The sequence below is a fragment of the Salvelinus fontinalis genome, chromosome 2 (genome assembly GCF_029448725.1).
Source record: "Salvelinus fontinalis isolate EN_2023a chromosome 2, ASM2944872v1, whole genome shotgun sequence".
Lineage (NCBI taxonomy): Eukaryota > Metazoa > Chordata > Actinopteri > Salmoniformes > Salmonidae > Salvelinus > Salvelinus fontinalis.
The window spans coordinates 13,499,090-13,512,591 of NC_074666.1; the positions used below are offsets into that span (position 1 = coordinate 13,499,090).

The 13,502-nt window shown below is 44.2% G+C and overlaps 1 protein-coding gene across 1 annotated transcript in view; it reads right to left on the bottom strand.

Moving 5' to 3' along the window:
• The window catches only part of ccbe1 (collagen and calcium binding EGF domains 1), a 113,388-nt gene that overhangs the window by 15,470 nt on the left and 84,416 nt on the right, over positions 1 to 13,502 (bottom strand). Inside the window, exons 6-7 of the mRNA XM_055864430.1 lie at positions 8,674 to 8,783; positions 3,319 to 3,427 (exon numbers count right to left, since the gene is read on the bottom strand). Of these exons, the coding sequence (XP_055720405.1) occupies positions 3,319 to 3,427; positions 8,674 to 8,783 (219 nt within the window). The remainder of the gene's footprint in view (positions 1 to 3,318; positions 3,428 to 8,673; positions 8,784 to 13,502) is intronic.

Genomic DNA, 13,502 nt, shown 5'->3' on the forward strand with positions numbered 1-13,502 from the left:
CAGGACTACAGACAGAGCAGAGCCATTATACTACAGGACTACAGACAGAGCAGAGCCATTATACTACAGGACCACAGACAGAGCAGAGCCATTATACTACAGGACTACAGACAGAGCAGAGCCATTATACTACAGGACCACAGACAGAGCAGAGCCATTATACTACAGGACTACAGACAGAGCAGAGCCATTATACTACAGGACTACAGACAGAGCAGAGCCATTATACTACACGACTAAAGACAGAGCAGAGACATTATACTACAGGACTACAGACAGAGCAGAGACATTATACTACAGGACTACAGACAGAGCAGAGACATTATACTACAGGACTACAGACAGTAGAGACATTATATACTACAGGACTATAGACAGTATAGACATTATATACTACAGACAGAGCAGAGCCATTCTATACTACAGACAGAGCAGAGCCATTCTATACTACAGACAGAGCAGAGCCATTCTATACTACAGACAGAGCAGAGCCATTCTATACTACAGACAGAGCAGAGACATTCTAAACTACAGACAGTAGAGACATTATACACTACAGGACTACAGACAGAGCAGAGACATTCTATACTACAGGACTACAGACAGAGCAGAGCCATTCTATACTACAGGACTACAGACAGTAGAGACATTATATACTACAGGACTACAGACAGTAGAGACATTATACTACAGGATTACAGACAGAGTAGAGACATTATACTACAGGACTACAGACAGTAGAGACATTATACTACAGGACTACAGACAGAGCAGAGCCATTATATACTACAGGACTACAGACAGAGCAGAGCCATTATAATACAGACAGAGCAGAGCCATTCTACTACAGGACTACAGACAGAGCAGAGCCATTCTATACTACATGACTACAGACAGAGCAGAGCCATTCTATACTACAGGACTACAGACAGAGCAGAGCCATTCTACTACAGGACTACAGACAGACAGAGACATTATACTACAGGACGATAGAGAGTAGAGGCATTATACTACAGGACTACAGACAGAGCAGAGCCATTATACTACAGGATTACAGACAGACAGAGACATTATACTACAGGACTACAGACAGACAGAGACATTATACTACATGACTATAGACAGTAGAGACATTACACTACAGGACTACAGACAGACAGAGACATTATACTACAGGACTACAGACAGACAGAGACATTATACTACATGACTATAGACAGTAGAGACATTACACTACACGACTACAGACAGAGCAGATACATCCTACTACAGGACTACAGACAGTAGAGACATTATACTACAGGACGATAGAGAGTAGAGGCATTATACTACAGGACTACAGACAGAGCAGAGCCAATATACTACAGGACTACAGACATTATGCACTACAGGACTACAGACAGAGCAGAGACATTATATACTACAGGACTACAGACAGAGCAGAGACATTATATACTACAGGACTACAGACAGAGCAGAGCCATTATAATACAGACAGAGCAGAGCCATTATATACTACAGGACTACAGACAGAGCAGAGCCATTATAATACAGGACTACAGACAGTAGAGACATTATATACTACAGGACTACAGACAGTAGAGACATTATATACTACAGGACTACAGACAGTAGAGACATTATATACTACAGGACTGCAGACAGAGCAGAGACATTATACTACAGACAGTAGAGACATTATATACTACAGGACTACAGGCAGAGCAGAGCCATTATACTACAGGACTACAGACAGTAGAGACATTATATACTACAGGACTACAGACAGTAGAGACATTATATACTACAGGACTACAGACAGAGCAGAGCCATTATACTACAGGACTACAGACAGTAGAGACATTATACTAAAGGACTAGAGACAGTAGAGCCATTATAATACAGACAGAGCAGAGCCATTATACTACAGGACTACAGACAGAGCAGAGCCATTATACTACAGGACTACAGACAGAGCAGAGACATTATATACTACAGGACTACAGACAGTAGAGACATTACATACTACAGGACTACAGACAGTCGAGACATTATACTACAGGACTACAGACAGTCGAGACATTATATACTACAGGACTACAGACAGAGCAGAGACATTATATACTACAGGACTACAGACAGTAGAGACATTATATACTACAGGACTACAGACAGTAGAGACATTATATACTACAGGACTACAGACAGTAGAGACATTATATACTACAGGACTACAGACAGAGCAGAGCCATTATACTGCAGGACTACAGACAGTCAGAGACATTATACTACAGGACTACAGACAGAGCAGAGACATTATATACTACAGGACTACAGACAGAGCAGAGCCATTATACTACAGGACTACAGACAGAGCAGAGCCATTATACTACAGGACTACAGACAGAGCAGAGCCATTATACTACAGGACCACATACAGAGCAGAGCCATTCTACTACAGGACTACAGACAGAGCAGAGCCATTATACTACAGGACTACAGACAGAGCAGAGCCATTATACTACAGGACCACAGACAGAGCAGAGCCATTATACTACAGGACTACAGACAGAGCAGAGCCATTATACTACAGGACTACAGACAGAGCAGAGCCATTATACTACAGGACCACAGACAGAGCAGAGCCATTATACTACAGGACTACAGACAGAGCAGAGCCATTATACTACAGGACCACAGACAGAGCAGAGCCATTATACTACAGGACTACAGACAGAGCAGAGCCATTATACTACAGGACTACAGACAGAGCAGAGCCATTATACTACACGACTAAAGACAGAGCAGAGACATTATACTACAGGACTACAGACAGAGCAGAGACATTATACTACAGGACTACAGACAGAGCAGAGACATTATACTACAGGACTACAGACAGTAGAGACATTATATACTACAGGACTATAGACAGTATAGACATTATATACTACAGACAGTAGAGGCATTATATACTACAGAACTACAGACAGACAGCGACATTATACTACAGGACTACAGACAGTAGAGACATTATACTACACGACTACAGACAGAGAAGAGATATTATACAACAGGACTACAGACAGTAGAGACATTAACCTACAGGACGATAGACAGTAGAGATATTATACTACACGACGATATACAGTAGAGATATTATACTACACGACTACAGACAGAGCAGAGATATTGTACAAAAGGACTACAGACAGTAGAGACATTATACTACAGAACTACAGACAGTAGAGACATTATACTACAGGACGATAGATAGAACACAGACAGACAGAAACATTATACTACAGCTAGTTTTACCTGGAGGACCGGGCAGACCAGGCGGCCCGGGGAGGAAGGAGTGTGACATCAGCCTCTTCTCACTGGTCATCTGCTTGGTAACATCAGCGTTGCTGGGCAACATGGCAATCTATAGAACAAGAAGAGCAGATATAGTTAATATTGTTTAAAGGGGTAATCTGCGATTCAAACAACAAAGCAGTCATCTTGCTTATGTTTTTAGTACGACAGTTGAACCTAAGGTCATGAGGCATTCATCAGTTATATTCTTCAACAATCCATTGCTATATATTATTAATTTAGAAGTAAAAAGATTTGATGTACCAATCCTAAATTGCCCATTTAATGTAGAGGTTCCAGCACAAAGGATTTTCTCAAGATCAGTCTTAATGAGAGAGGTCTGAGATAATGGAGAAACGATCAGGCGTGTCGGCGATACAGCCATTTGGCTGTCAGTCATCATAGAGCAGAAGCCTACGGGGAGATTACAGTGTAAGAGTGTCCTCAATGTTCAAGGACCTGTAATAATAGTTACTACATGGATGTATTACACTTACAGGACAAGAAAATGACATTCTCTACGTGAATTCTTTGTTGTGTCAGAGTACGACTTGAAACCAGATATGTCAATTTGTAACAACCATACGCAGGCCCAGGAAATCACTATGCATTACTTAGGTAGACCAGGAGACCGCACTGTACTCTGGGATATATACATGTACATGTAAGTACTCTATATCAAAGCGTATTACAGGCTGGGGCCATACATTAGGCTGGGGCCATACATTTGGCTGGGGCTGGGGCCATACATTAGGCTGGGGCCATACATTAGGCTGGGTCCTTAAAGGCTGGGACCATACATTAGGCTGGGGCCATACATTAGGCTGGGGCCATACATTAGTCTCTGGGGCCATACATTAGGCTGGGGCCATACATTAGTCTCTGGGGCTGGGGCCATACATTAGGCTGGGGCCATACATTAGTCTCTGGGGCTGGGGCCATACATTAGGCTGGGGCCATACATTAGGCTGGGGCCATACATTAGGCTGGGGCCATACATTAGGCTGGGGCCATACATTAGTCTGGGGCTGGGGCCATACATTAGGCTGGGGCCATACATTAGGCTGGGGCTGGGGCCATACATTAGGCTGGGGCCATACATTAGGCTGGGGCCATACATTACCTGTGAACTGGTTTGCAAGTCATATGACATGGTATGTCCTTGGGCAGGGGCGATGAATCAGAGAACATCCAATTGAATCATTATTCCTGCATCATATGCGACGTGGTCTCTGAGCCATGACATGAGATGAAGGAGTATGTGTTGGTTTGTAGAGACGAGATGAGCAGCTATGCTATGTAAGTGTTAACCTAAAGCAGCCTGCGTTTATGCCTTGAGGGGGGCAGTAGGTGACCAGTGATGGCCATAATCTTCCTTTCCTGTCAGTCAGTCAGTCAACCCCCCCCCATGCACAATATCTGACCTCTGTCCTCAAAAGACAATTTTGTTTGTTTAGGCTGCATCCCAAATGGTACCCTATTCCCTATATAGAGCACGACTACTTTTAAGCAGAGCCCTACTTTTTGACCAGAGCCCTACTTTTTGACCAGAGCCCTACTTTTTGACCAGAGCCCTACGTGGGGATTGGGGTATAGGGTGCCATTTACAGCACACTAGCCACATAGGCCTATTTCATTTTTTCCCCTCCAATGAAAAAGAACTAGTAGCCTGCCTACTGAACCCCACAGGACCACAGGGCTGGGAACCATATATCACATATTACAGGGCAGAGTGGTGAGCTGCCCTGTTGACAGACTGGTCTACAGATTGGGCCTGACTGGGAAGGCTAGAGGGCTGGAAATACTCACTAAGCAATGTGTGTATATATATGGTACCACTCCAGTGAGTTTTACACGGTATAACCAGCACTTTACAACGACAGACATAAGTTACAGAACCAACTAGCTAGCTGCAGTATTTCAAAATGATTTCAATAATTTTTATTATGTACAATAAACGTCGTTCTGCGTCACAGAGGAGATGTTTCCCAGTGTTATTCTACCTGAATATATTGGCAGATATAGACTAGTGATACGCAGAGTTATTTGGTGAATGAAACATACAATAGAATAGCATGAATAAATAAATAAACCAACGGGAATAATCTTGGTCCATTTTAATACCTAACTAAATCCAACCAACTGTGTGTTATGTGGATTGGCTCAGTGGTAAGCAGCAACACAAATTAGACAGAGAGACTTACAGTTAGTCATTTAGCAGACACTCTTATCTAGAGAGACTTACAGTTAGTCATTTAGCAGACACTCTTATCCAGAGAGACTTACAGTTAGTCATTTAGCAGACACTCCTATCCAGAGAGACTTACAGTTAGTCATTTAGCAGACACTCTTATCCAGAGAGACTTACAGTTAGTCATTTAGCAGACACTCTTATCCAGAGAGACTTACAGTTAGTCATTTAGCAGACACTCTTATCTAGAGAGACTTACAGTTAGTCATTTAGCAGACACTCTTATCTAGAGAGACTTACAGTTAGTCATTTAGCAGACACTCTTATCCAGAGACTTACAGTTAGTCATTTAGCAGACACTCTTATCTAGAGAGACTTACAGTTAGTCATTTAGCAGACACTCTTACCCAGAGAGACTTACAGTTAGTCATTTAGCAGACACTCTTATCCAGAGGGACTTACAGTTAGTCATTTAGCAGACGCTCTTATCCAGAGACTTACAGTTAGTCATTTAGCAGACACTCTTATCCAGAGACTTACAGTTAGTCATTTAGCAGACACTCTTATCCAGAGAGACTTACAGTTAGTCATTTAGCAGACACTCTTATCTAGAGAGACTTACAGTTAGTCATTTAGCAGACACTCTTATCTAGAGAGACTTACAGTTAGTCATTTAGCAGACACTCTTATCTAGAGAGACTTACAGTTAGTCATTTAGCAGACACTCTTATCTAGAGAGACTTACAGTTAGTCATTTAGCAGACACTCTTATCCAGAGAGACTTACAGTTAGTCATTTAGCAGACACTCTTATCCAGAGAGACTTACAGTTAGTCATTTAGCAGACACTCTTATCCAGAGACTTACAGTTAGTCATTTAGCAGACACTCTTATCTAGAGAGACTTACAGTTAGTCATTTAGCAGACACTCTTATCCAGAGACTTACAGTTAGTCATTTAGCAGACACTCTTATCTAGAGAGACTTACAGTTAGTCATTTAGCAGACACTCTTATCTAGAGAGACTTACAGTTAGTCATTTAGCAGACACTCTTACCCAGAGAGACTTACAGTTAGTCATTTAGCAGACACTCTTACCCAGAGAGACTTACAGTTAGTCATTTAGCAGACACTCTTATCCAGAGAGACTTACATGTTAGTAATTTAGCAGACGCTCTGATCCAGAGAGACTTACAGTTAGTCATTTAGCAGACACTCTTATCTAGAGAGACTTACAGTTAGTCATTTAGCAGACACTCTTATCTAGAGAGACTTACAGTTAGTCATTTAGCAGACACTCTTATCCAGAGACTTACAGTTAGTCATTTAGCAGACACTCTTATCCAGAGAGACTTACAGTTAGTCATTTAGCAGACACTCTTACCCAGAGAGACTTACAGTTAGTCATTTAGCAGACACTCTTATCCAGAGAGACTTACATGTTAGTAATTTAGCAGACGCTCTGATCCAGAGAGACTTACAGTACTGAGTCATTTAGCAGACACTCTTATCCAGAGAGACTTACAGTTAGTCATTTAGCAGACACTCTTATCCAGAGGGACTTACAGTTAGTCATTTAGCAGACACTCTTATCCAGAAGGACTTACAGTTAGTCATTTAGCAGACACTCTTATCCAGAGAGACTTACAGTTAGTCATTTAGCAGACACTCTTATCCAGAGGGACTTACAGTTAGTCATTTAGCAGACACTCTTATCCAGAGGGACTTACAGTTAGTCATTTAGCAGACACTCTTATCCAGAAGGACTTACAGTTAGTCATTTAGCAGACACTCTTATCCAGAAGGACTTACAGTTAGTCATTTAGCAGACGCTCTGATCCAGAGAGACTTACAGTTAGTCATTTAGCAGACACTCTTATCCAGAGACTTACAGTTAGTCATTTAGCAGACACTCTCATCCAGAGAGACTTACAGTTAGTCATTTAGCAGACACTCTTATCCAGAGGGACTTACATGTTAGTCATTTAGCAGACACTCTTATCCAGAGAGACTTACAGTTAGTCATTTAGCAGACACTCTTATCCAGAGAGACTTACAGTTAGTCATTTAGCAGACACTCTTATCCAGAGAGACTTACAATTAGTCATTTAGCAGACACTCTTATCCAGAGGGACTTACAGTTAGTCATTTAGCAGACACTCTTATCAAGAGAGACTTACAGTTAGTCATTTAGCAGACACTCTTATCCAGAGAGACTTACAGTTAGTCATTTAGCAGACACTCTTATCCAGAGAGACTTACAGTTAGTCATTTAGCAGACACTCTTATCCAGAGACTTACAGTTAGTCATTTAGCAGACACTCTTATCCAGAGAGACTTACAGTTAGTCATTTAGCAGACACTCTTATCTAGAGAGACTTACAGTTAGTCATTTAGCAGACACTCTTATCCAGAGAGACTTACAGTTAGTCATTTAGCAGACACTCTTATCCAGAGGGACTTACAGTTAGTCATTTAGCAGACACTCTTATCCAGAGAGACTTACAGTTAGTCATTTAGCAGACACTCTTATCCAGAGACTTACAGTTAGTCATTTAGCAGACACTCTTATCCAGAGAGACTTACATGTTAGTCATTTAGCAGACACTCTTATCCAGAGAGACTTACAGTTAGTCATTTAGCAGACACTCTTATCCAGAGGGACTTACAGTTAGTCATTTAGCAGACACTCTTATCCAGAGAGACTTACAGTTAGTCATTTAGCAGACACTCTTATCCAGAGACTTACAGTTAGTCATTTAGCAGACACTCTCATCCAGAGAGACTTACAGTTAGTCATTTAGCAGACACTCTTATCCAGAGAGACTTACAGTTAGTCATTTAGCAGACACTCTTATCCAGAGAGACTTACAGTTAGTCATTTAGCAGACACTCTTACCCAGAGAGACTTACAATTAGTCATTTAGCAGACACTCTTATCAAGAGAGACTTACAGTTAGTGCATTCATCTTAAGATAGCTAGGTGGGACAACCACATTTCAGTCAGTACATTTTCCCTCAATAAGTTATATAACAGCAAAGTAAGTACTAGTAGGAAAATAAAAGTGTGCGTTTTATTTTTTAAATATATATTTTTTTGGGGGGGGATTAATAAACCAGAACAAACCTTTTGTTTGAGCTGAAAGACAGTATTCTTGATGTGGTGGAAGTCTTCACATGTAGCAGAGCATTCCCCAGCCTTCATCATGTTGTCTGACGTCTCAAACAGGCGAGCTGCTGAGGGGGTGCATAAAACAGCAAAATGTTACTACATTAAAAAAAAAAAATATAGACCCACCAAAAGCCATCAGTGACTTCAGAAAGAATTCACACCCGTTGACTTTTTCCACATTTTGTTGTGTTACAGCCTGAATTTAAAATGGATTACATTTAGATTGTTTTGTCACCGGCCTACACATTATACCCTATAATGTAAAAGTGAGATTATGTATTTGGAATTTTTTACAATTTAATAAAACATGTAAAGCTGAAATGTCTTGAGTCAATAAGTATTTGACCTCTTTGTTATGGCGATGCCTAAATACATTCAGGAGTAAAAATGTGCTTAACAAATCACATAAGTTGCATGGACTCACTCTCTGTGTAATAATAGTGTTTGACATGATTTTTGAATGACTACCTCCTCTCTGTTTCACACACATTCAAATTATCTGTAAGGTTCCTCAGTCGAGCAGTGAATTTCAAACACAGATTCAACCACAAAGACCAGGGAGGTTTTCCAATTCCTTGTAAAGAAGGACACCTATTGGTAGATGGGAACAAATAAGAAAAGCAGACATTGAATATCCCTTTGAGAATGGTGAAGTTATTAATTACACCCAGTCACTACAAAGATACAGGCGTCCTTCCTAATTCAGTTGCCAGACAGGAAGGAAACAGCTAAGGGATTTCACCAAGAGGTCAAAGGTGACATTAAAACAGCTACAGAGTTTATAACAGATCAATAACATCGTAGTTACTCCACAATACTAACCTAATTGACAGAGTGAAGAGGCGACTCCGAGATGCTGGCCTTCTAGGCAGAGTTGCAAAGAAAAAGCCATATCTCAGACTGGCCAATAAAAATAAAAGATTAAGATGGGCAAAAGAACACAGACACTGGACAGAGGAAGTCTGCCTAGAAGGCCAGCATCCCGGAGTCGCCTCTTCATTGTTGACGTTGAGACTGGTGTTTTGCGGGTACTATTTAATGAAGCTGCCAGTTGAGGACTTGTGAGGCGTCTGTTTCTCAAACTAGACACTCTAATGTACTTGTCCTCTTTCTCAGTTGTGCACCGGGGCCTCCCACTCCTCTTTCTATTCTGGTTAGAGCCAGTTTGCACTCTTTCTGTGAAGGGAGTAGTACACAGTGTTGTATGAGATCTTCAGTTTCTTGGCAATTTCTCTTTGGAATTGCCTTAATTTCTCAGAACAAGAATAGACTGACGAGTTTCAGAAGAAAGTTATTTGTTTCTGGCCATTTTGAGCCTGTTATCGAACCCACAAATGCTGATGCTCCAGATACTCAACTAGTCTAAAGAAGGCCAGTTTTATTGCTTCTTTAATCCAGACAAGTTTTCAGCTGTGCTAACATAATTGCAAAAGGGTTTTCTAATAATCAATTAGCCTTTTAAAATGATAAACTTGGATTATCTAACACAACGTGCCATTGTAACACAGGGGTGATGGTTGCTGATAATGGGCCTCTGTACACCGATGTAGATATTCCATGAATAATCAGCCATTTCCAGCTACAATAGTCATTTACAACATTAACAATGTCTAGACTGGTATTTCTGATCAATTTGATGTTATTTTAATGGCCCAAAGATGAGCTTTTCTTTCAAAAACAAGGACATTTCTAAGTGACCCCAAACTTTTGAAAAGTAGTGTATGGTAATTAGATCTTTCTGTATACAGAATTTTCAACATTTCTAAAAACCTGTTTTCACTTTGTCATTATGGGGTATTGTGTGTAGGTTTGAATTTGAATTCAGGCTGCAACACAACAAAATGTAGAATAGGTCAAGGGGTATGAATACTTTGAAGGCACTGTAACTAGTCATTGCTCTTTTACTATTTGAAAGGTATGGCAATAAAAACACATCTGCGTCACCGGTTTTCTAAAAAGATATCAGAAACAGAGATATCTGTGGCAAAATCTGAGGGGATCTTTTGTCCGTCTAGGAATGCTGCAAGTATGTTAAACAAAGACAAATAGTCACAAATAGACTGCGTCCCTAATGGCACCCTATTCCCTTTATAGTGGGCACCCTATTCCCTTTATAGTGCACTACGTTTGACTAAAGTCTGTGGGTCGTGCACTGTATAGAGAATAGGGGCGCATTTGGGACTCATCCATAGTGGGTTCCAAAAGGGTTCTTCGGCTGTCCCCACAGGAGAAAACTTTTTTGGTTCCAGGTAGAACCATTTTTGGTTCCAGATATAACTATTTTGGGTTCCATGTAGAACTCTCCGTGGAAAGGGTTCAACATTGAACTCAAAAGGGTTCTACCTGGAACCATAAAGGGTTCTTCAAAGGAAAGGGTCCTCCTATGGGGACAGCCGAAGAACCCTTTCAGGTTCTGGATAGCACATTTTTTGTAAGAGTGTACCCTTTAAGAAAACGGCCGACGCTAGAGGGATGAGTGACTGGCATATATATATATGCCATTAAACATTGTACCTGTACCCTAGTGTAACGTGTGGCTGGAAATCCTAGAGGGAGGCAGGTAGCTGCTCTAGTAAATATGTAATGGAGCTGTATGTGTTTGTGTTTGGTGTGGGGGGCTTGGGAACATGAGGGCTGAGTAGCCAATATCATAGACCACATGCCTTGCTGCTATCAGTGGAGATCAAAGGCAATGTGGTGGGGCTGTGGGGCAGGCGGGGGGGGGGGGGGGGGGGGGTATAGAGTCTAGACTACATGCCTTGCTGTGATCAGTGATGATCTATAGCTTGACTCTCTGCTGTGATCAGTGATGATCTATAGCTTGACTCTCTGCTGTGATCAGTGATGATCTATAGCTTGACTCCACACGGTTTGGTGTTGTTGATAGATATCAGCGGATCGCAGCACAGGTGATGGGCATGACTATGAAGGTAGGAAGCCAAACAGAGAGACGGGGGAGCACAGCAGGTAGACGGGGGAGCAGGGAGACGGGGGAGCGGGTAGACGGGGGAGTAGGTAGAGGGGGAGCAGAGCAGGTAGAGGGGGAGCAGAGCAGGTAGAGGGGGAGCAGAGCAGGTAGACAGGGAGTAGAGCAGGTAGACAGGGAGTAGGTAGACGGGGGAGCAGAGCAGGTAGACGGGGGAGCACAGCAGGTAGACGGGGGAGCAGGGAGACGGGGGAGCGGGTAGACGGGGGAGCGGGTAGACGGGGGAGCAGAGCAGGTAGAGGGGGAGCAGAGCAGGTAGACGGGGAGCAGAGCAGGTAGACGGGGAGTAGAGCAGGTAGACAGGGAGTAGGTAGACGGGTGAGCAGAGCAGGTAGACAAGGGAGCAGAGCAGGTAGACGGGGGAGCAGAGCAGGTAGACGGGGGAGCAGAGCAGCTAGACGGGGGAGCAGAGCAGGTAGACGGGGGAGCAGAGCAGGTAGACGGGGGAGCAGAGCAGGTAGAGGGGGAGCAGAGCAGGTAGACGGGGGAGCAGAGCAGGTAGGCAAGGGAGCAGAGCAGGTAGACAAGGGAGAAGAGCAGGTAGACGGGGGAGCAGAGCAGGTAGACGGGGGAGCAGAGCAGGTAGAGGGGGAGCAGAGCAGGTAGAGGGGGAGCAGAGCAGGTAGAGGGGGAGCAGAGCAGGTAGAGGGGGAGCAGAGCAGGTAGAGGGGGAGCAGAGCAGGTAGAGGGGGAGCAGAGCAGGTAGAGTGGGAGTAGAGCAGGTAGAGGGGGAGCAGAGCAGGTAGACGGGGGAGCAGAGCAGGTAGACGGGGGAGCAGAGCAGGTAGACGGGGGAGCAGAGCAGGTAGAGGGGGAGCAGAGCAGGTAGAGGGGGAGCAGAGCAGGTAGAGGGGGAGCAGAGCAGGTAGAGGGGGAGCAGAGCAGGTAGAGGGGGAGCAGAGCAGGTAGACGGGGGAGCAGAGCAGGTAGACAAGGGAGCAGAGTAGGTAGAGGGGGAGCAGAGCAGGTAGACAAGGGAGCAGAGCAGGTAGACAAGGGAGCAGAGCAGGTAGACGGGGGAGCAGAGCAGGTAGACGGGGAGTAGAGCAGGTAGACAGGGAGTAGGTAGACGAGGGAGCAGAGCAGGTAGACGAGGGAGCAGAGCAGGTAGACGGGGGAGCAGAGCAGGTAGACGGGGGAGCAGAGCAGGTAGACGGGGGAGCAGAGCAGGTAGACGGGGGAGTACAGTAGGTAGACGGGGGAGTAGAGCAGGTAGACGGGGGAGTAGAGCAGGTAGACGGGGGAGTAGGTAGACAAGGGAGCAGAGCAGGTAGACAGGGAGTAGGCAGACAAGGGAGCAGAGCAGGTAGACAGGGAGTAGGTAGACAAGGGAGCAGAGCAGGTAGACAGGGAGTAGGTAGACAAGGGAGCAGAGCAGGTAGACAGGGAGTAGGTAGACAAGGGAGCAGAGCAGGTAGACGGGGAGTAGGTAGACAAGGGAGCAGAGCAGGTAGACAGGGAGTAGGTAGACAAGGGAGCAGAGCAGGTAGACAGGGAGTAGGTAGACAAGGGAGCAGAGCAGGTAGACAGGGAGTAGGTAGACGGGGGAGCAGAGCAGGTAGACGGGGGAGTACAGTTGGTAGACGGGGAGCAGAGCAGGTAGACGGGGAGCAGGTAGACGGGGAGCAGAGCAGGTAGACGGGGAGCAGAGCAGGTAGACGGGGAGCAGGTAGACGGGGAGCAGGTAGACGGGGAGCAGAGCAGGTAGACGGGGGAGTACAGTAGGTAGACGGGGAGCAGAGCAGGTAGACGGGGGAGTACAGTAGGTAGACGGGGAGCAGAGCAGGTAGACGGGGAG